This window comes from Neolamprologus multifasciatus, chromosome 3 (assembly GCF_963576455.1).
Source record: "Neolamprologus multifasciatus chromosome 3, fNeoMul1.2, whole genome shotgun sequence".
Classification (NCBI taxonomy): domain Eukaryota; kingdom Metazoa; phylum Chordata; class Actinopteri; order Cichliformes; family Cichlidae; genus Neolamprologus; species Neolamprologus multifasciatus.
The window spans coordinates 14,522,145-14,545,849 of record NC_140441.1 but is presented as its reverse complement, the minus strand read 5'-3'; the positions used below and the strand labels follow the sequence as shown (position 1 = coordinate 14,545,849).

Sequence of the window (23,705 nt, the reverse complement as noted above, 5' to 3'; positions counted from 1 at the left end):
GAAGACCAGGTGCACATGGTAATTTCCAACTTACCTGTGACAAGTGCAAAACTAGAAGAATTCAGAAAGGAAACAAGGAATGATATGGCATAGACTAAACTTACAGAGACAGTTCAGGATGGATGGCCAGAAGCAAGAAACCAAGCTGCAACAGAAATCCAAGCGTACTGGAATTACAGGGAACAAATTTCAGTAGTGGATGGAGTTCTGTTCAAAGGAGAGCAGCTTATTGTTCCTGCAGCACTGAGAGCAGAAATGCTAAAGCGCATTCACAAGGCTCTCTTGGGTATTGAAAGCTGCAGACGCAGAGCGGGAGAAGTACTCTTTTGGCCTGGAATGTCACAGATTATCACAGAGATGGTGAACTGCTGTGATGTGTGCAGTACTCACCAGAAACGACAGAACAAAGAGCCACTACATCCACATAGTGTTCCAGAAAGACCCTGACAAAAGATAGGTGTGGACCTAGTCAACTTTTACCAGCAGGAATACCTCCTCTCAGTGGATTACTATTCCAGGTTCATTGAGGTTGAGTGGCTGAAGACAGACACAAGAAGTGCAACAGTTATCACTCATCTTAAGTCACAATTTGCCAGACATGGAATTCCTGAAACGGTGATTTCAAACAACGGACCACAGTTCAGCTCCCGTGAATTCCAAGACTTTGCAAAAGAGTGGGAGTTTTGTCACAACACAACAAGCCCCCACCATGCACAGTCAAACGAAATGGCAGAGAGAGGAGTACAAACAGTGAAACTCTTGTTAAAAAAGGCAAAAGGCAAAATTATCCATTATCCAATGACACATCTGCTTACCTGTATCTTTTGCTCGTTTCTCCTTGTAGGAGTCATAATTAAATGTACTGAATTTTAATGATCACTGGGTTTTCATTTGTTTGGTTGCTATGGTGATGTGTAATGGGAGTCACGTGGGTGCTAGCGGCGACATTAAGAGGGCGTTGTCAGTCTGTCGTAGTGTAGAGCCTGTGATGTTTTAAGAGTTTGAATCGCGAGCCGATCACATTGCTCTGTAAACTTTTCAAGCACTTTAATAAACAAGCAAGCAATTCCACCTCTCGCATTATTGCGTAAAGTTGACAGGCAAATAGGCAGGCTCAGTCCCCGGCCTCTACTCCTCCTCTTCTTTTCTCTTTTTTTAGAGTTTAAAAACGAGTTGTGTGTGAGACTTTAAATCAACAAAATATAAAATATACATTTTAAATTGTTATTGATCCCTTTACTCCTGGTCCTAAAGTGTATATTTATTTTCTTACTCTTCTTATATATATTGTTTGTTTACTTGCACTGCTGTAACTGGAGCCTCGTCGTCTCGTCTCTCTATATACTGGACTGTATGTAGCGGAGATGACAATAAAGTTTACTTTGACTTCAGCAGCGAGCAGGCGCACCGAGGGCTCTCGCTCACTTTTCGCGTATAGAATTTTGAAAAAACATCGGTGCAAATTATAAATCTGCATCATGATGTCTGGTGTTTTCGTGTTTGTTGGTTTGTTTGTAATTTATTTTATTTTGCGAGTTGGTAATTTTTGCTGCTCCAGCCAGCCAGAGCATCCCCCGCCGCCCCGCACTCTCCTGCCTGTGCCGCAAGCAGCAGGCGCACCTTGCAAACGGAGGGCGCCCTTACTCCCAGCAAATGGGCGATAGAAAACCAATGCCATTCCCAATATGCGCTGGCATGATGTCGGGGCAGCATGAGAACAAGCCGTGATACCGCCCCCACCACGATGCTGCCCCGGGCAACCGCCAATGTCGCCCGTATCTAAAACCGCTACTGGTGGCATGTGGCTCGTTTCCTTTACTACATGGGAGATTTAGAGGACTGTGGGGACGCTGGCTGTCTTGGTAGTGTAAACAGACTTTCCTTGGGGCTTAGAGCACGCTTGGGGAGTGTGATTGTGTGTACAGCGTCTCTTTATGTCTGTCTCCACGTTGGGTAAGTGCTGAGTAATTGCATATGAGAGCATGAGGGTGGGAATGGATGTTTGTATCTGTGTGTACCTGTTTGTTTGTGTCTATATGTCAGGTCGGGTATCAGACGCCACCTCTCTGGGGACATCTCAGGCCCTCCGTGGTATGGAGGCCTATCTCCCCCACCACTTCCCCTGCCAGTGGCAGACGCCCTCAGACATCGGTGCGTTGGTGGTTCTTTGTGTCCAGGGTTGGGCATCCGCACCGGCTCACTCCTTGGTGGCTGCTTGTCGGGGCCTGGGGCTCGCTCGGGCCCCTTAGGGGTGGGCTGCCCTCGGCCTCTCGGCCTGGGGCTCGGTCACTCTGGCGCAGCTGGCTGCCGGCGGAGCTCACGGGCACGTCACTGCAACCCCCCCTGGCTTCTGCTCCGCGGCTGCTGAGTGACCCCTCATCTGGGGCTCTCCTCAGCTCTTTCTGGGACAGTGGCTCAGCTGCCCCTCTGTTGGTCTTCTTTGGTCTCTTGTGTTCTGGGGGCCTCTGGATGTCTGGAGTTTTGATCTCCTCCATACCTGCTTCATGCCCTGGAGGACGGGGCTGTGGCCCCCCATACCCTCTAGCAGATCATTACATGAAGGAACCTGTTAAACACAAGCGCGTCCATGCTCTCAGGTGTACACACGGGTGCTCACACACACAAACTACATCCTCTTTGGCTGCTACCTCAAAGCCTCAAAAATCATAAATGAGATCTACCCAGCACAGCTGTTCTAATAACAAACTGATAAAAACTGAGTTCAGTCTACTTAATATTTTTAATCAAACACAATATTAGATTTTACAGTGTAGATAAGAGCCCAGATGAAACTTTTTTAGAAGGTGCAGCCGTTAGGGGTGGGGGCTTGTTTTCAATCCATATGAACTCTTACAACATATCAACTGTACATTCTTGACCGCTGTATTTATTTTAATACTTTGTGGTTGCTTTTGAACATTTTGGCATCTATTAATTTCAAATCTACCCTTTCTTTGGGAAACAAATTAGATTTGGCTCGTTCTCTTGGTCAGGAAGGAAGGGGTGGAGAAGCAAGGATAAAGGATATAAATAGGCGGACAATCCTTACCTCAGCATCAGTTTTAGCAGCAGTCCGTCTTCTGAACTGCAAAGCAGCAGTGTATCCTTGGAATAGAGGGATCAGAATATAATTATCTTCTTCAGTTAATAAAGGTAAGTAACTTCAGGGTGAAATGTACCAGTTTAACGTTGTTTCTAATTTTGATTAATCTGTTAGCTGTTTCAAGTTGCTTCACTTTTACTCGTTTAAAAGTGCTACCGTGTTTTCTTTGACTGCCATCGTCACCGATGGTGATTTTTCTTTTTTATGGGCTAATAACAATGCTGTTGTTATCAGCCAACAAAACTCTGATAACAAAACTGATAACAAAACTAGCCGGCAGAGTTTTGATAACTTACAACGTTTTAACGTATAATTGCTGCAGCTGTTGATTGCAACTTATGATTTGTTCTTCCTTCTGACAGACTTGAAGCAATAGATGGACATTCTGGTGTCATTCTTCTGTATGTCCTGCATGTGGGTTCCTGGTTTAGTTTCCATCTCATCTACGACCAGACTGACGGACTGACTGTGATCCTTTACGATGACAGAGAGAGGCTTGCTACGATATTCCTGCAGAGAATGGTGATGGAGTTCTTCAGGAATTTTATTCACAGCCCTGAGTGACCAAGACCATGTGTTTGCACAGCCTCCATGCAGAAAGCAGCTGGGAACCTCTGCGGGGCCTTCAGCATCCAACAGTGCCTGCACAGATTAAATAAATAAAAATTAGCACCTGCCCCTTTTGCGCTATTTTACACTGCCATAGTACATACTGGGTTTGTCTCAGTTAAGTGGCTTCTTCTAGATCAGGAGGATGGATCCTGGCGACTCCCAGAGAGGGTACAGTTTTACTCTGAAGAGAGGCAGCGTGAGAAATTTTTATTTATTTGTTATTTTTTTAGTTTTAAATTTGGACAAATCTGTTAACACAAGCATTATGAACATGTTGTGTAAACCCATACTTGTTGAAACTGTGAGGTCTACATGCTGTGAGTCAACTGCCTTCAAGTGTTTGTACTTAAAATCCAAAGTCTGTAAATCGTTTCCCTGAAAGATTCTGCAATTAAAACATAAAAATGTAAAAATCAGCCCAACTGTGAGATGTAAACATTCATTAAGACTGATCACAACAACCAGGATGTCACCTGACAAAAAGGCAACCTCGAACGTGATTTACTTACCTATCTTCAGAAGTGCAGGGAGAAGAGAGGGCGCGGACCAGCGATGCACTGCAAAGGCCTCCCTGTTGAAACCCTCTGCATGATGACAACACAGATATGAGTTAGGGACGTTTCACGTCATCACTTTTCATCACCTTCAAACTCTTACACTACACTATAGGTCACAGCTGACATCACTAGTTAATCTCACTCACCTATGTCGATGTTCTCCCGTCCCAAAGCCACCAGTGACAGAAACAGTATTTCTCTATAGACGCTCCTGTGAGACATTCACATCAGACATCAGACACTTTTCTAATGCACTGCAGCAAAAATCATAACTAAGAGCTTAAAGAAAGACTAAATATGAAACAGTGAGTGGAGGAGGAGAACTGACCTCTGTCGTTTGAGCCCTTCTGGACGCCGTTTGATCTCTCGGATCAGCAGGTTGATCGGCCCGTAGACGTCGTTGGTCTGGATGTTGCGAACAATGGTGTTGAGGAGAGTGCGGCTCTCCTGGTGGTCTTTTGGCCCCAGAGTTCCCCTCTTCTCCACTGGGAGCACAAACATCAAAGCATCAGAGTCTGCTGAAATATTCTTTTAGCAAAGATCCTCCACTCTGATCTGTTCTGCTCAGCAGTGACACTTTAACAAAATACCCCTCAACCTCCTAATACATGGTATCAATTATAAAATCCCATGTTGTCTCGTTCCCAAGTTATTAGATTGACGAGATTTTCAGAAAATTTGACCTTTGACCTCAAGGTCAAGGTCACTGAGGTTCAGTGTTTTTTTAGTAGATACATGTATTGTCTTAAGTCCTTTCGTTATTTACTTTACATTCAAAAAAACCATCTTTGACTTAATTTGGGGGGGGGGGGTACTTTTTAAATCAATACTTCATTCTCAATGTGCACTAAAAGGTGTTTGCTTGAGGTTTAAAGGCCCAACTCTGGTGACCCCCAGTGGTGATTATGCAGTATAGTGCATCCTAATAATTTGAAAGCTCACAATTCAATCTGCAAATACAGGTTCTACACTCGACACTGTACTGATGGACAATGACTGATAATGTCTGTCTTCACACTTACAAAAGGTCCTCCAGAGCAGGTAAAGTGGTTCTCCGGGTTCTTGGTGCAGGTTGATGTTGTCCCACAGGAGCTGTACGTACACCTGCTTACTGTCCTGTGGCAGTGACGTCAGAGGCAGCTGCAACAATAAACCATGACATTATAGCACAGCTTACATGGTGCTCGCTAATTAACAAGACATCCTCTGTAAAGGAATGAGTTTGCTGTGTTGGATCTAGATGACTGAAGCCTTCTTATACGTTGTGTGCACATCACTTTAGTGTATTACAGTGACAACATTTCATCTTTTATGTGTGGGTGACTTTCATAAAAAAAGTCCACACAGCTTCATTTGCACATGATTGTGGATCAATGATCATCCACATGATTGGACAGTACAAAAAGTGAGGTGTGACGGATGATGTCACAGTTTTCTTACAACAACAACTCATTGTTCTCAGTCACCAAGTTCTGTAGGTACAAAGAGCATATTAGAGGATCTATGCTGCCATCTAGTGGTAGAAGATTTTTATACACAGCCTGTAAAAGCAGCAGTAAGGTGGTGCTGAAGATTTAAACAAACATGCAAATACAGCTCCTCGTGAATGAGGTGCATTCAGGGTACTCAGATGAAATCGTACCTTTTCTGGGCTCCTGGATTATTTTTAGCGGTCTCCCTCGGCTCGTTCTCAGTGAAAGTGATAAGGTCAGCCACGCTGCTAGCTGTGGGCTTAAGTGCTGGTGCCCTGAGGCACTGAGATTCACATAAAAACCTTACAAATTTTGTATGTTGAACTGCTAAACATTTTTTAGCAGTTCGTGCTTCACACACAACGGAACAGGAAGTGAAGTCACCTATCATCTTCAAAATAAAATCATCTTCAAAATAAAATGTCAATCAGAAAACGTCATATCAAAATAAGATAGATTAAAATATTTACTTCTGAGAACACAAGTCTAACAAAAAGAACAGGGATACTTAAATTTGAGTTGCCATAAAGAATATCTTTGTGTGTTACAACACTGGGGAAAAAGAAATCTGATCTGACAGTTTCCTACCCGGTCATCGTGGGCAGGCCGTGAAACCGCCCATATCAAAAACCGCTACTGATTGGGAGTGATTATTGGTATTGTTTTATCTTTAGTCAATATTATTGTTTTATCATTATTATTACATTTGGTTATTTTGGTCATTCACACATAGCTTCCCCATCCCTCACTCCTTGTGTTTAAAAACTGATAGATGCAGCTTACATCAGCACATGCGTGAAAATCTAACCGAAGAGAAAACAAACAGACTGGCGACCTCTGGCGAATGTATGAAGTAATAACAAGGAAGGATAACTTTTTATTTTATTTTAAACAACATCAACAATGTTTAATCTGTGAAGGCACTGTTGGATGCTGAAGACCCCGGAGAGCTGTTCTCTGCGTGGAGGCTGTGCAAGCACAGGTCAATGGTCAATGGTCTTGGTCACTCAGGCCTGTGAATCCAGTTCCTGAGGAACTCCATCATCATTCTCTGGATGAATATCGCAGCAAGCCTCCCTCTCACAGTAAAGGATCACAGCCAGTCAGCCTGGTCGTGGATGAGACGGAGACGAAACCGCAAACATGCAGGCAGGACGTACAACGGAATGACATCTTCACTGTGTTCATCCATTACAGCTTCAATCATAAGTCAATGTCACTGACAGCTGCAGACGCGTCCGAAAATCACTGCAGTACTTTTAAAGGAGTAAAACTGAAGCAACTGAAGCAGGTAACGGGCAAAAGTCAATCAAAATTAGGAACAATGTTAAACCGGTACATTTCATCCTTAAGTTACTTACTTGTATTAACTGAAGAAAATAATTATACCCGGATCCTTCTATTTCAGGGATTCACTTGGCAGTGAAACAGGATGGATTATAAATCTCCACCAGGATGTGAAAGACGAAGAAGAATCTGCTACTGATGTACAGACACACAAAACAGGAATGCGCTTCTCTCTGTGTGTGATTCCTTTTTCTAGCTTTCGTGTTTTGCCAAGTTCGCCTATCATAGGCCAAGTTTCATAGGAGGCTAAGTTCGCCTATAGGCGGGTCCCAATGTTACAGGTGCTGTAAGACCGCTTTTGGGGTGGAGTGCTCTTCTGTCAGAGAGAGTAGCATTTCCGCTTTTCCTGTTTGTACATCAGCAGCAGATTCTTATTCTTCTTCATGTCCACATATTCTTTGCTCTCCCCCTTCCCCTCTCTAACTCTATTCTTTTCACTGATCTATCAACCTCATGTGTTTTTTCGAGCCCATGTTGGAGGAGGTTTTTTCGCATTGCCTACTTATTTATACCACTAAACAGTCCACTCAGAGTTGAACTCCTTTTGCGACCCACCCAGTCCAGAAAATAAATAAATAAAGATATTCTTCATTTAATATAATAATCTAAAATATTCAGATTTGGCCTGTAAATAAATAAAATAATCAGAAACTGTAAGATTCCATGAAAGTTGATGTGTAATATCCCTGACTGACTTTTATATGTACATGGAATAAAGATCATTATATGATCCCAATAATGCTCACACAGTTCTTTATGTTGAAATAACAATGATGAAGAAGCGTCCAAGGAAACATTTTTAAACGAGTAAAACTGACGCAATTTGGAGAAGCTAACGGATAAACCAAAATTAGGGACATTGTTTGAGATTGACTCTGTAAGCATGTGTATACGTAGACACACATCTTATGTTCACGGTATGTGTGCTTGTGTGTGAATGTGTACACTTTTGTTTATGTATGTGCATATTTCCTTGTACACATATATTATATAACATATATGGATGTCTTACTATGTTTTCTATAAGGGACTGTTGTTATACGTCGATGTTCAAAGCTTAAACCAATTTATTGGGAGAGAATTATTTAGAATTATTTTATCGATTATCAATATTATTTTTTTTAGAAGACTGTATTATTAAATTTGGTTATTTTGGTCATTCACACCTGGCTTCCCCATCCCCCACTCACTGTGTTTAAAAACTGATAGATGCAGCTTACATCAGCACATGCATGAAAATCTAACCGAGAGAACACAAACAGACTGGCGACCTTTGACGAATGTATGAAATAATAACAAGGAAACATAACTTTTTAAAAATGAATTTATTTTTGGTTTGTAAACAACATCAACAATGTTTAATCTGTGAAGGCACTGTTGGATGCTGAAGGCCCCGCAGGCTTGGGTCACTGAGGGACTTTGTCACTCAGGCCTGTGAATCAAGTTCCCGAGGAACTCCGTCACCATTCCCTGGAGGAATATCGCAGCAAGCCTCCCTCTGTCACCGTACAGGATCACAGCCAGTCCGTCAGCCGGTAGATGTCGTAGATGTCGTAGATGAGATGGAGACAAAACTGCAAACCCACAGGCAGGACAAACAGCGGATGGCACCTTCACTGTGTCCATCCATTGCAGCTTCAAGTCTGTCAGAAGGAAGAACAAATCATAAGTCACAATCACCGACAGCTGCAGACGCATCCAAGAAAACACTATTCTTATTCTTCTTTATGTCCACATATTCTTTACCTTTCCCCTGTCTGTCTCTAAGTCTTTTCTTTTCACTCATCGCTCACCCTCACGTGTTTTTTTCCATTGCCTACTTATTTATACCACAGAAACAGTAATATTCCATGAAAATTGACAAGAAGCTTAACATCCCAGACTGACTTTTATATGTGCATAGAATAATGATCATTATATGATCATAATAATGCTCACACAGTTCATTATGTTGAAGTAACAATAATGAAGAAGCATCCAAGAAAACACTGTAGTACTTTTAAACGAGTAAAACTGACAACTTGGCAGGGCTGTGCAGAGATGTCCGAAGGAGGGGGTGCTTAAAGTTAAAAAGGGGCACATAGGACCAGGCTGAATAACAACAACACACATTCATCAAGAATCTAATATAAAATCGTATCATACTATATCACTGTCATCAGGTGGGAACAATGCAAAGCAAACCTAGCCGATGTTTTACCTGATGGTTACAATGATGCTGCTCCTGCTGCTGATTGTGCTGCAGGGCAGGGCTGTGTTGATCTGAGAAAGTAGACATTCAAAAGTCCATAGGAGACACTGTATCTGATTAAACAAGTGTTATGAGATAATAATTATAAAATGACAGCGCTTGGAATCATGAGGCAAGAGATTAATAAAACTGTGGGAAATAAACCAGGCTCTGTCTGTGACTCACTCTTCTTCCTCCTTCATCTCCTCTTCTCATCTATCACTCTCCACTTTCTGTCCATCTGAGAACAAGGCACAACTTGCTGTTGCATTAAACTATTATTTAATATCCACACTTAAAAACTCTTGAACCTAATCCATAATAAAGTAATGATAGAAATATGTTATTGAACTAAAACACTGCAACTGTATTTATTATTGTTTTTAAACTTGAGTGATAATTTTAAAATAAAATCTGTACACAAGATTTTCATTATATATAAAATAATGTAATAATTTTTGTGCGTTTATTTTATCTGAAAATATAAAAAACTTAACATATGTCTTAACAAAACAAAAATGTACTTTTCATAATATTAATATCATTAAATAACTTTAAAATATTTCCATTTGACACTTTAAATTTAATATAATAAAACATGTCTTTTTTTATATTTAAAATAATCTTAAAATATTTTTGTACAAAATTGGCAGTAATTTAATTTGTTTAGTAGTTTTAGCTGATCGTCTGTGAGACCAGAAAAACCGTATTACTGCATCTCTACCAACTTGCATTGCAGTTTCTGGGCTCGCCAGCCTCTTTGTTCCACATTTTTTCTAATGCAGAAGAAATTATCTCTAAGAAAAGAAACTCGGCAATCGCACAGTGGAACAAATTCTCTTTTCAAACAAAAACCAAACGGATAACCTTAAATGCATCACGTTTTTACCTTACAAGTTCATAAGCATTAACCCTTTTCAGTTCACAATCAGTTCTACCTCCTGGTCAAAAATATGTATAAGAAAATTGGCCCAATATCATATTATTTATACACACAGCTGTCTTTCTGTCCAGTGATTAATTGCATGAGTTCATGGAGGCAGGATCTCACAGCAGAAGCGTACTCCATAATGTGTTGTACATTATTATATGTATATATTTTTCATGTATTGTATTTACCAACATCAAGAAGTCACAAGCAAAGAATGACCACATCATGGCGCATAAGCAAAGTTTATTGACCAAATTTATCTATTAAACAAATAGACATCACAATTTTTTCACCTCCCAACAAGCAAAGCAACGGCAGCCCAATATCAGACAGAATTGTGAACTCTACTCTGTAGAGTGGGCGGTCATAATGAAGCAGTTCATTTTGTAGATTCAAGCTGCTCTTCATATTTTTGGCCATCAGGCGTCACCAGAGGACTGTGTACAAAGTCCCGCAGAGGCTCTGCAAACACAGGTCACTGATGGTCTTGGTCACTCAGGCCTGTGAATCCAGTTCCTGAAGAACTCCGTCACCATCCTCTGCAAGAATATCGCAGCAAGCTTCTCTCTGTCACCATAAAGTATCACAGCCAGTCCATCAGTGTGGTGGTAGATGAGATGGAAACGAAACCAGGAATACACACACAGGACATAGAGCAGAGTGGCATCTTCACCGTGTCCGTCCATTGCAGCTTCAAGTCTGTTAGAGGGAAGAACAAATAAGTCACAGTCAGCGATAACTGCAGACACGTCAAAGAAAACACTGTAGTACCTTTTAAACAAGGAAACTTGAAGGAAACTTGGAGCAGCTAACAGGCAAAAGTTAACCAAAATTACGAACAACGTTAAACCAGTACATTTAATCCTTAAGTTCATTCCCTTTAAAGATCTATTTCAAGGGTTCACTGCAGTGAAACTGGCTGCATTATAAATCTGTACACAATACATGTTCATATGCCGATTCATGGTTTTCTTCAGTTTTAGATCTACTGCAGAATATTTTTAAGGTTATCTGCTATAAAGCACCAGGAGAAAGCAAGTAAAATCTCCTTCATGTTTTTCTGTTTTATCCTCAGTTATAAATGCGTGATAAATGCACTGCCCAAGTGTCCCCTCTCTCCACTGCCTGGTAGCAGTAAACCGCTCAGAACCCGACGCTCTTGTAGTTGTGTAACTTGTCATATTTGCTCAATCCAGCATAAACACTGAACGAACACTTTATATAAAGTTTCAAACTAAAATGCAGTCTTTGCTGCAACTGAGCTGATTTGGGGTTTTTTTTTTTTTTTAGTTTAAATTTGGACATATCTGTTAACACTATCATTACAAACAACTTTTGTCTAATGTACAAACACTACCTTCGAGTGTTTGTATTTGAAATCAAAAGTCTGTAAATCTTACCTTTATCCACAAGGCTTACGATAATAATCCTTTTATTTCTCGACCTTTATAAGCGTCGCCGCGGGTTGTCTCCGCCGGGGTACAGGGTTGTTTCGGTTTTATACTGCAGGGCGGAGTGGGCAGGGCCTTCTGGCGCGGAAGTTCACGTTCTCCGCCTTCGCATGGAGGCAGGGCCCTTCCTCTTCTCGACTCCAATTTTGCTCAGGAAATTGGAAGTCCAAGTCCTATAATCCAACGGATAGATGAAACACTTCATGGTTGTCCAACTTATCCTTAATCACTTAAAATAAGGAAGCAACGGAAAGAAGCTCTCATCCAATTAAATGCAAATAGAATAAAAAATAAATATCGGCAACAACTTGTTTATTTGTTCTCATTTTATATGTATGATTAATTATTTTACATTTCCGTGTTTTTAATTATCATTTGTCGTAAATCCCATTTTTGGTGCGAGTCTCTCTCAATTTTCCTGCTATTAAGTGAACAACATACTCCGAGCCCTGCTGCCACTTCATTAGTGTGACCAAGTCGTCTCCCCATTTCCCCAGGAAATTCCTATTTAAGAAAAATAGATTAAAGGAATAAGAGAGGCCGCACAGATTCAAGGATGCACACCGACGCAGGTTGGCTCCAATATTAATAATTTTATTTATAGTGAAAATAGATAAAATATTAGAAAACAAAATGTAGCGTCGTTGTTGACAGTGTCCTAAAGTTAAAAACCAATCATGGAATTGACTTGCCAGCAGCCGTGGACCCAAAACAAAAACAACAACCCATACAAGAAAATCACTACAGCCCACCCAGTGCTGTACAAAGGAAAGTGTGAAAACGAGCCACCACCTGAGGTCCTCTGTTCACTGAAATAAAACAGCAATACGTTAAAAGAGTACGAGGACACCGACAGAGTCGCGCTCTCAGGCAGGCAGGCGCACACAGACAGAGAAAGAGTCGCGCTCTCAGGCAGGCAGGCGCACACAGGCAGAGAAAAATTCGCGCTCTCAGGCACACACACGCAGGCGCACACAGGCAGAGAAAGAGTCGCGCTCTCAGGCACACACACGCAGGCGCACACAGGCAGAGAAAGAGTCGCGCTCTCAGGCACACACACGCAGGCGCACACAGGCAGAGAAAGAGTCGCGCTCTCAGGCACACACACGCAGGCGCACACAGGCAGAGAAAGAGTCGCGCTCTCAGGCACACACACGCAGGCGCACACAGGCAGAGAAAGAGTCGCGCTCTCAGGCAGGCAGGCGCACACAGGCAGAGAAAGAGTCGCGCTCTCAGGCACACACACGCAGGCGCACACAGGCAGAGAAAGAGTCGCGCTCTCAGGCACACACCCGCAGGCGCACACAGGCAGAGAAAGAGTCGCGCTCTCAGGCACACACACGCAGGCGCACACAGGCAGAGAAAGAGTCGCGCTCTCAGGCACAGACACGCAGGCGCACACAGGCAGAGAAGGAGTCGCGCTCTCAGGCACACACACGCAGGCGCACACAGGCAGAGAAAGAGTCGCGCTCTCAGGCACACACACGCAGGCGCACACAGGCAGAGAAAGAGTCGCGCTCTCAGGCACACACACGCAGGCGCACACAGGCAGAGAAAGAGTCGCGCTCTCAGGCACACACGCAGGCGCACACAGGCAGAGAAAGAGTCGCGCTCTCAGGCACACACACGCAGGCGCACACAGGCAGAGAAAGAGTCGCGCTCTCAGGCAGGCAGGCGCACACAGGCAGAGAAAGAGTCGCGAAAGAGTCGCGCTCTCAGGCACACACACGCAGGCGCACACAGGCAGAGAAAGAGTCGCGCTCTCAGGCACACACACGCAGGCGCACACAGGCAGAGAAAGAGTCGCGCTCTCAGGCACACACACGCAGACGCACACAGGCAGAGAAAGAGTCGCGCTCTCAGGCAGGAAGGCGCACACAGGCAGAGAAAGAGTCGCGCTCTCAGGCACACACCCGCAGGCGCACACAGGCAGAGAAAGAGTCGCGCTCTCAGGCACACACACGCAGGCGCACACAGGCAGAGAAAGAGTCGCGCTCTCAGGCACACACACGCAGGCGCACACAGGCAGAGAAAGAGTCGCGCTCTCAGGCACACACACGCAGGCGCACACAGGCAGAGAAAGAGTCGCGCTCTCAGGCAGGAAGGCGCACACAGGCAGAGAAAGAGTCGCGCTCTCACCCACACACACGCAGGCGCACACAGGCAGAGAAAGAGTCGCGCTCTCAGGCACACACACGCAGGCGCACACAGGCAGAGAAAGAGTCGCGCTCTCAGGCACACACAGGCAGAGAAAGAGTCGCGCTCTCAGGCACACACACGCAGGCGCACACAGGCAGAGAAAGAGTCGCGCTCTCAGGCACACACACGCAGGCGCACACAGGCAGAGAAAGAGTCGCGCTCTCAGGCACACACAAGCAGGCGCACACAGGCAGAGAAAGAGTCGCGCTCTCAGGCACACACACGCAGGCGCACACAGGCAGAGAAAGAGTCGCGCTCTCAGGCACACACAGGCAGGCGCACACAGGCAGAGAAAGAGTCGCGCTCTCAGGCAGGAAGGCGCACACAGGCAGAGAAAGAGTCGCGCTCTCAGGCACACACACGCAGGCGCACACAGGCAGAGAAAGAGTCGCGCTCTCAGGCACACACAGGCAGAGAAAGAGTCGCGCTCTCAGGCACACACACGCAGGCGCACACAGGCAGAGAAAGAGTCGCGCTCTCAGGCACACACAAGCAGGCGCACACAGGCAGAGAAAGAGTCGCGCTCTCAGGCACACACACGCAGGCGCACACAGGCAGAGAAAGAGTCGCGCTCTCAGGCACACACAGGCAGGCGCACACAGGCAGAGAAAGAGTCGCGCTCTCAGGCACACACACGCAGGCGCACACAGGCAGAGAAAGAGTCGCGCTCTCAGGCACACACACGCAGGCGCACACAGGCAGAGAAAGAGTCGCGCTCTCAGGCACACACACGCAGGCGCACACAGGCAGAGAAAGAGTCGCGCTCTCAGGCACACACACGCAGGCGCACACAGGCAGAGAAAGAGTCGCGCTCTCAGGCACACACACGCAGGCGCACACAGGCAGAGAAAGAGTCGCGCTCTCAGGCACACACAGGCAGGCGCACACAGGCAGAGAAAGAGTCGCGCTCTCAGGCACACACACGCAGGCGCACACAGGCAGAGAAAGAGTCGCGCTCTCAGGCACACACACGCAGGCGCACACAGGCAGAGAAAGAGTCGCGCTCTCAGGCACACACACGCAGGCGCACACAGGCAGAGAAAGAGTCGCGCTCTCAGGCACACACACGCAGGCGCACACAGGCAGAGAAAGAGTCGCGCTCTCAGGCACACACAGGCAGGCGCACACAGGTAGAGAAAGAGTCGCGCTCTCAGGCACACACAGGCAGGCGCACACAGGCAGAGAAAGAGTCGCGCTCTCAGGCAGGCAGGCGCACACAGGCAGAGAAAGAGTCGCGCTCTCAGGCACACACACGCAGGCGCACACAGGCAGAGAAAGAGTCGCGCTCTCAGGCACACACAGGCAGGCGCACACAGGTAGAGAAAGAGTCGCGCTCTCAGGCACACACAGGCAGGCGCACACAGGCAGAGAAAGAGTCGCGCTCTCAGGCACACACAGGCAGAGAAAGAGTCGCGCTCTCAGGCACACACAGGCAGGCGCACACAGGCAGAGAAAGAGTCGCGCTCTCAGGCACACACAGGCAGGCGCACACAGGCAGAGAAAGAGTTGCGCTCTCAGGCACACACACGCAGGCACACACAGGCAGAGAAAGAGTCGCGCTCTCAGGCGCACACAGGCAGAGAAAGAGTTGCGCTCTCAGGCACACACACGCAGGCGCACACAGGCAGAGAAAGAGTCGCGCTCTCAGGCACACACACGCAGGCGCACACAGGCAGAGAAAGAGTCGCGCTCTCAGGCACACACAGGCAGGCGCACACAGGCAGAGAAAGAGTCGCGCTCTCAGGCACACACACGCAGGCGCACACAGGCAGAGAAAGAGTCGCGCTCTCAGGCACACACACGCAGGCGCACACAGGCAGAGAAAGAGTCGCGCTCTCAGGCACACACAGGCAGGCGCACACAGGCAGAGAAAGAGTCGCGCTCTCAGGCACACACACGCAGGCGCACACAGGCAGAGAAAGAGTCGCGCTCTCAGGCACACACACACAGGCGCACACAGGTAGAGAAAGAGTCGCGCTCTCAGGCACACACCCGCAGGCGCACACAGGCAGAGAAAGAGTCGCGCTCTCAGGCACACACCCGCAGGCGCACACAGGCAGAGAAAGAGTCGCGCTCTCAGGCACACACACGCAGGCGCACACAGGCAGAGAAAGAGTCGTGCTCTCAGGCACACACACGCAGGCGCACACAGGCAGAAAAGAGTCGCGCTCTCAGGCAGGCAGGCGCACACAGGCAGAGAAAGAGTCGCGCTCTCAGGCACACACACGCAGGCGCACACAGGCAGAAAAAGAGTCGCGCTCTCAGGCAGGCAGGCGCACACAGGCAGAGAAAGAGTCGCGCTCTCAGGCACACACACGCAGGCGCACACAGGTAGAGAAAGAGTCGCGCTCTCAGGCACACACACGCAGGCGCACTCAGGCAGAGAAAGAGTCGCGCTCTCAGGCACACACACGCAGGCGCACACAGGCAGAGAAAGAGTCGCGCTCTCAGGCACACACACGCAGGCGCACACAGGCAGAGAAAGAGTCGCGCTCTCAGGCACACACAGGCAGGCGCACACAGGCAGAGAAAGAGTCGCGCTCTCAGGCACACACACGCAGGCGCACACAGGCAGAGAAAGAGTCGCGCTCTCAGGCACACACACGCAGGCGCACACAGGCAGAGAAAGAGTCGCGCTCTCAGGCACACACAGGCAGGCGCACACAGGCAGAGAAAGAGTCGCGCTCTCAGGCACACACACGCAGGCGCACACAGGCAGAGAAAGAGTCGCGCTCTCAGGCACACACACACAGGCGCACACAGGTAGAGAAAGAGTCGCGCTCTCAGGCACACACCCGCAGGCGCACACAGGCAGAGAAAGAGTCGCGCTCTCAGGCACACACCCGCAGGCGCACACAGGCAGAGAAAGAGTCGCGCTCTCAGGCACACACCCGCAGGCGCACACAGGCAGAGAAAGAGTCGCGCTCTCAGGCACACACACGCAGGCGCACACAGGCAGAGAAAGAGTCGTGCTCTCAGGCACACACACGCAGGCGCACACAGGCAGAAAAAGAGTCGCGCTCTCAGGCAGGCAGGCGCACACAGGCAGAGAAAGAGTCGCGCTCTCAGGCACACACACGCAGGCGCACACAGGCAGAAAAAGAGTCGCGCTCTCAGGCAGGCAGGCGCACACAGGCAGAGAAAGAGTCGCGCTCTCAGGCACACACACGCAGGCGCACACAGGTAGAGAAAGAGTCGCGCTCTCAGGCACACACACGCAGGCGCACTCAGGCAGAGAAAGAGTCGCGCTCTCAGGCACACACACGCAGGCGCACACAGGCAGAGAAAGAGTCGCGCTCTCAGGCAGGCAGGCGCACACAGGCAGAGAAAGAGTCGCGCTCTCAGGCACACACACGCAGGCGCACACAGGCAGAGAAAGAGTCGCGCTCTCAGGCACACACACGCAGGCGCACACAGGCAGAGAAAGAGTCGCGCTCTCAGGCACACACCCGCAGGCGCACACAGGCAGAGAAAGAGTCGCGCTCTCAGGCACACACCCGCAGGCGCACACAGGCAGAGAAAGAGTCGCGCTCTCAGGCACACACACGCAGGCGCACACAGGCAGAGAAAGAGTCGCGCTCTCAGGCACACACCCGCAGGCGCACACAGGCAGAGAAAGAGTCGCGCTCTCAGGCACACACACGCAGACGCACACAGGCAGAGAAAGAGTCGCGCTCTCAGGCACAAACAGGCAGGCGCACACATGCAGAGAAAGAGTCGCGCTCTCAGGCACACACACGCAGGCGCACAAAGGCAGAGAAAGAGTCGCGCTCTCAGGCACACACACGCAGACGCACACAGGCAGAGAAAGAGTCGCGCTCTCAGGCACACACACGCAGGCGCACACAGGCAGAGAAAGAGTCGCGCTCTCAGGCACACACACGCAGGCGCACACAGGCAGAGAAAGAGTCGCGCTCTCAGGCACACACACGCAGGCGCACACAGGCAGAGAAAGAGTCGCGCTCTCAGGCACACACCCGCAGGCGCACACAGGCAGAGAAAGAGTCGCGCTCTCAGGCACACACCCGCAGGCGCACACAGGCAGAGAAAGAGTCGCGCTCTCAGGCACACACACGCAGGCGCACACAGGCAGAGAAAGAGTCGCGCTCTCAGGCACACACACGCAGGCGCACACAGGCAGAGAAAGAGTCGCGCTCTCAGGCACACACACGCAGGCGCACACAGGCAGAGAAAGAGTCGCGCTCTCAGGCAGGCAGGCGCACACAGGCAGAGAAAGAGTCGCGCTCTCAGGCAGGCAGGCGCACACAGGCAGAGAAAGAGTCGCGCTCTCAGGCACACACAGGCAGGCGCACACAGGCAGAGAAAGAGTCGCGCTCTCAGGCACACACACGCAGGCGCACACAGGCAGAGAAAGAGTCGCGCTCTCAGGCAGGCAGGCGCACACAGGCAGAGAAAGAGTCGCGCTCTCAGGCAGGCAGGCGCACACAGGCAGAGAAAGAGTCGCGCTCTCAGGCACACACACGCAGGCGCACACAGGCAGAGAAAGAGTCGCGCTCTCAGGCAGGCAGGCGCACACAGGCAGAGAAAGAGTCGCGCTCTCAGGCACACACACGCAGGCGCACACAGGCAGAGAAAGAGTCGCGCTCTCAGGCACACACACGCAGGCGCACACAGGCAGAGAAAGAGTCGCGCTCTCAGGCACACACACGCAGGCGCACAAAGGCAGAGAAAGAGTCGCGCTCTCAGGCACACACAGGCAGGCGCACACAGGCAGAGAAAGAGTCGCGCTCTCAGGCACACACAGGCAGGCGCACACAGGCAGAGAAAGAGTCGCGCTCTCAGGCACACACAGGCAGGCGCACACAGGCAGAGAAAGAGTCGCGCTCTCAGGCACACACACGCAGGCGCACACAGGCAGAGAAAGAGTCGCGCTCTCAGGCACACACACGCAGGCGCACAAAGGCAGAGAAAGAGTCGCGCTCTCAGGCACACACCCGCAGGCGCACACAGGCAGAGAAAGAGTCGCGCTCTCAGGCAGGCAGGCGCACACAGGCAGAGAAAGAGTCGTGCTCTCAGGCACACACACGCAGGCGCACACAGGTAGAGAAAGAGTCGCGCTCTCAGGCACATACACGCAGGCGCACACAGGCAGAGAAAGAGTCGCGCTCTCAGGCACGCACACGCAGGCGCACACAGGCAGAGAAAGAGTCGCGCTCTCAGGCAGGCAGGCGCACACAGGCAGAGAAAGAGTCGTGCTCTCAGGCACACACACGCAGGCGCACACAGGCAGAGAAAGAGTCGCGCTCTCAGGCAGGCAGGCGCACACAGGCAGAGAAAGAGTCGCGCTCTCAGGCAGGCAGGCGCACACAGGCAGAGAAAGAGTCGCGCTCTCAGGCACACACACGCAGGCGCACACAGGCAGAGAAAGAGTCGCGCTCTCAGGCACACACACGCAGGCGCACACAGGCAGAGAAAGAGTCGCGCTCTCAGGCACGCACACGCAGGCGCACACAGGCAGAGAAAGAGTCGCGCTCTCAGGCAGGCAGGCGCACACAGGCAGAGAAAGAGTCGTGCTCTCAGGCACACACACGCAGGCGCACACAGGCAGAGAAAGAGTCGCGCTCTCAGGCAGGCAGGCGCACACAGGCAGAGAAAGAGTCGCGCTCTCAGGCAGGCAGGCGCACACAGGCAGAGAAAGAGTCGCGCTCTCAGGCACACACACGCAGGCGCACACAGGCAGAGAAAGAGTCGCGCTCTCAGGCACACACACGCAGGCGCACACAGGCAGAGAAAGAGTCGCGCTCTCAGGCACACACCCGCAGGCGCACACAGGCAGAGAAAGAGTCGCGCTCTCAGGCACACACACGCAGACGCACACAGGCAGAGAAAGAGTCGCGCTCTCAGGCACACACAGGCAGGCGCACACATGCAGAGAAAGAGTCGCGCTCTCAGGCACACACCCGCAGGCGCACACAGGCAGAGAAAGAGTCGCGCTCTCAGGCACACACCCGCAGGCGCACACAGGCAGAGAAAGAGTCGCGCTCTCAGGCACACACAGGCAGGCGCACACATGCAGAGAAAGAGTCGCGCTCTCAGGCACACACACGCAGACGCACACAGGCAGAGAAAGAGTCGCGCTCTCAGGCACACACACGCAGGCGCACACAGGCAGAGAAAGAGTCGCGCTCTCAGGCACACACACGCAGGCGCACACAGGCAGAGAAAGAGTCGCGCTCTAAGGCACACACACACAGGCGCACAAAGGCAGAGAAAGAGTCGCGCTCTCAGGCACACACACGCAGGCGCACACAGGCAGAGAAAGAGTCGCGCTCTCAGGCACACACACGCAGGCGCACACAGGCAGAGAAAGAGTCGCGCTCTCAGGCACACACAGGCAGGCGCACACAGGCAGAGAAAGAGTCGCGCTCTCAGGCACACACACGCAGGCGCACACAGGCAGAGAAAGAGTCGCGCTCTCAGGCACACACACGCAGGCGCACACAGGCAGAGAAAGAGTCGTGCTCTCAGGCACACACACGCAGGCGCACACAGGCAGAGAAAGAGTCGCGCTCTCAGGCACACACACGCAGGCGCACACAGGCAGAGAAAGAGTCGCGCTCTCAGGCAGGCAGGCGCACACAGGCAGAGAAAGAGTCGCGCTCTCAGGCACACACAGGCAGAGAAAGAGTCGCGCTCTCAGGCACACACAGGCAGGCGCACACAGGCAGAGAAAGAGTCGCGCTCTCAGGCGCACACAGGCAGAGAAAGAGTCGCGCTCTCAGGCACACACAGGCAGGCGCACACAGGCAGAGAAAGAGTCGCGCTCTCAGGCACACACACGCAGGCGCACACAGGCAGAGAAAGAGTCGCGCTCTCAGGCACACACACGCAGGCGCACACAGGCAGAGAAAGAGTCGCGCTCTCAGGCACACACAGGCAGAGAAAGAGTCGCGCTCTCAGGCACACACAGGCAGGCGCACACAGGCAGAGAAAGAGTTGCGCTCTCAGGCAGGCAGGCGCACACAGGCAGAGAAAGAGTTGCGCTCTCAGGCAGGCAGGCGCACACAGGCAGAGAAAGAGTCGCGCTCTCAGGCAGGCAGGCGCACACAGGCAGAGAAAGAGTCGCGCTCTCAGGCACACACACGCAGGCGCACAAAGGCAGAGAAAGAGTCGCGCTCTCAGGCACACACAGGCAGGCGCACACAGGCAGAGAAAGAGTCGCGCTCTCAGGCACACACCCGCAGGCGCACACAGGCAGAGAAAGAGTCGCGCTCTCAGGCACACACACGCAGGCGCACACAGGTAGAGAAAGAGTCGCGCTCTCAGGCACACACACGCAGGCGCACTCAGGCAGAGAAAGAGTAGCGCTCTCAGGCAGGCAGGCGCACACAGGCAGAGAAAGAGTCGCGCTCTCAGGCACACACCCGCAGGCGCACACAGGCAGAGAAAGAGTCGCGCTCTCAGGCACACACACGCAGGCGCACACAGGCAGAGAAAGAGTCGCGCTCTCAGGCAGGCAGGCGCACACAGGCAGAGAAAGAGTCGCGCTCTCAGGCACACACACGCAGGCGCACACAGGCAGAGAAAGAGTCGCGCTCTCAGGCACGCACAGGCAGGCGCACACAGGCAGAGAAAGAGTCGCGCTCTCAGGCACACACAGGCAGGCGCACACAGGCAGAGAAAGAGTCGCGCTCTCAGGCACGCACACGCAGGCGCACACAGGCAGAAAAAGAGTCGCGCTCTCAGGCAGGCAGGCGCACACAGGCAGAGAAAGAGTCGCGCTCTCAGGCACACACATGCAGGCGCACACAGGCAGAGAAAGAGTCGCGCTCTCAGGCACACACACGCAGGCGCACACAGGCAGAGAAAGAGTCGTGCTCTCAGGCACACACACGCAGGCGCACACAGGCAGAGAAAGAGTCGCGCTCTCAGGCACACACACGCAGGCGCACACAGGCAGAGAAAGAGTCGCGCTCTCAGGCACACACACGCAGGCGCACTCAGGCAGAGAAAGAGTCGCGCTCTCAGGCACACACACGCAGGCGCACACAGGCAGAGAAAGAGTCGCGCTCTCAGGCAGGCAGGCGCACACAGGCAGAGAAAGAGTCGCGCTCTCAGGCACACACAGGCAGGCGCACACAGGCAGAGAAAGAGTCGCGCTCTCAGGCACACACACGCAGGCGCACACAGGTAGAGAAAGAGTCGCGTTCTCAGGCACACACACGCAGGCGCACACAGGCAGAGAAAGAGTCGCGCTCTCAGGCAGGCAGGCGCACACAGGCAGAGAAAGAGTCGCGCTCTCAGGCACACACACGCAGGCGCACACAGGCAGAGAAAGAGTCGCGCTCTCAGGCAGGCAGGCGCACACAGGCAGAGAAAGAGTCGCGCTCTCAGGCACACACACGCAGGCGCACACAGGCAGAGAAAGAGTCGCGCTCTCAGGCACACACCCGCAGGCGCACACAGGCAGAGAAAGAGTCGCGCTCTCAGGCACACACACGCAGGCGCACACAGGCAGAGAAAGAGTCGCGCTCTCAGGCACACACACGCAGGCGCACACAGGCAGAGAAAGAGTCGCGCTCTCAGGCACACACACGCAGGCGCACACAGGCAGAGAAAGAGTCGCGCTCTCAGGCACACACAGGCAGAGAAAGAGTCGCGCTCTCAGGCACACACAGGCAGGCGCACACAGGCAGAGAAAGAGTTGCGCTCTCAGGCACACACACGCAGGCGCACACAGGCAGAGAAAGAGTCGCGCTCTCAGGCAGGCAGGCGCACACAGGCAGAGAAAGAGTCGCGCTCTCAGGCACACACACGCAGGCGCACACAGGCAGAGAAAGAGTCGCGCTCTCAGGCACACACAGGCAGGCGCACACAGGCAGAGAAAGAGTCGCGCTCTCAGGCACACACACGCAGGCGCACACAGGTAGAGAAAGAGTCGCGCTCTCAGGCACACACACGCAGGCGCACTCAGGCAGAGAAAGAGTAGCGCTCTCAGGCAGGCAGGCGCACACAGGCAGAGAAAGAGTCGCGCTCTCAGGCACACACCCGCAGGCGCACACAGGCAGAGAAAGAGTCGCGCTCTCAGGCAGGCAGGCGCACACAGGCAGAGAAAGAGTCGCGCTCTCAGGCACACACCCGCAGGCGCACACAGGCAGAGAAAGAGTCGCGCTCTCAGGCACACACACGCAGGCGCACACAGGCAGAGAAAGAGTCGCGCTCTCAGGCACGCACAGGCAGGCGCACACAGGCAGAGAAAGAGTCGCGCTCTCAGGCACACACACGCAGGCGCACACAGGCAGAAAAAGAGTCGCGCTCTCAGGCAGGCAGGCGCACACAGGCAGAGAAAGAGTCGCGCTCTCAGGCACACACATGCAGGCGCACACAGGCAGAGAAAGAGTCGCGCTCTCAGGCACACACACGCAGGCGCACACAGGCAGAGAAAGAGTCGCGCTCTCAGGCACACACACGCAGGCGCACACAGGCAGAGAAAGAGTCGCGCTCTCAGGCAGGCAGGCGCACACAGGCAGAGAAAGAGTCGCGCTCTCAGGCACACACCCGCAGGCGCACACAGGCAGAGAAAGAGTCGCGCTCTCAGGCACACACCCGCAGGCGCACACAGGCAGAGAAAGAGTCGCGCTCTCAGGCACACACACGCAGGCGCACACAGGCAGAGAAAGAGTCGCGCTCTCAGGCACACACACGCAGGCGCACACAGGCAGAGAAAGAGTCGCGCTCTCAGGCACACACACGCAGGCGCACACAGGCAGAGAAAGAGTCGCGCTCTCAGGCACACACACGCAGGCGCACACAGGCAGAGAAAGAGTCGCGCTCTCAGGCAC

The 23,705-nt window shown here is 51.1% G+C and overlaps 1 protein-coding gene across 2 annotated transcripts in view; it reads right to left on the bottom strand.

Moving 5' to 3' along the window:
- Positions 1-3,620: 3,620 nt before the first annotated feature.
- Positions 3,621-23,705, bottom strand: part of dennd4c (DENN/MADD domain containing 4C) — a 205,021-nt gene continuing 184,936 nt past the window's right edge. Inside the window, exons 31-35 of one of the 2 annotated variants that reach the window (XM_085149402.1) lie at positions 5,295-5,412; positions 4,601-4,757; positions 4,419-4,483; positions 4,225-4,299; positions 3,621-3,745 (exon numbers count right to left, since the gene is read on the bottom strand). In XM_085149402.1, coding sequence (XP_085005528.1) covers positions 3,729-3,745; positions 4,225-4,299; positions 4,419-4,483; positions 4,601-4,757; positions 5,295-5,412 — 432 coding nt within the window. In that variant the 3' untranslated portion in view covers positions 3,621-3,728. Of the gene's footprint in view, positions 3,746-4,005; positions 4,101-4,224; positions 4,300-4,418; positions 4,484-4,600; positions 4,758-5,294; positions 5,413-23,705 lie in introns of those variants that run through there. The other variant, XM_085149385.1, reaches the window with a different exon arrangement.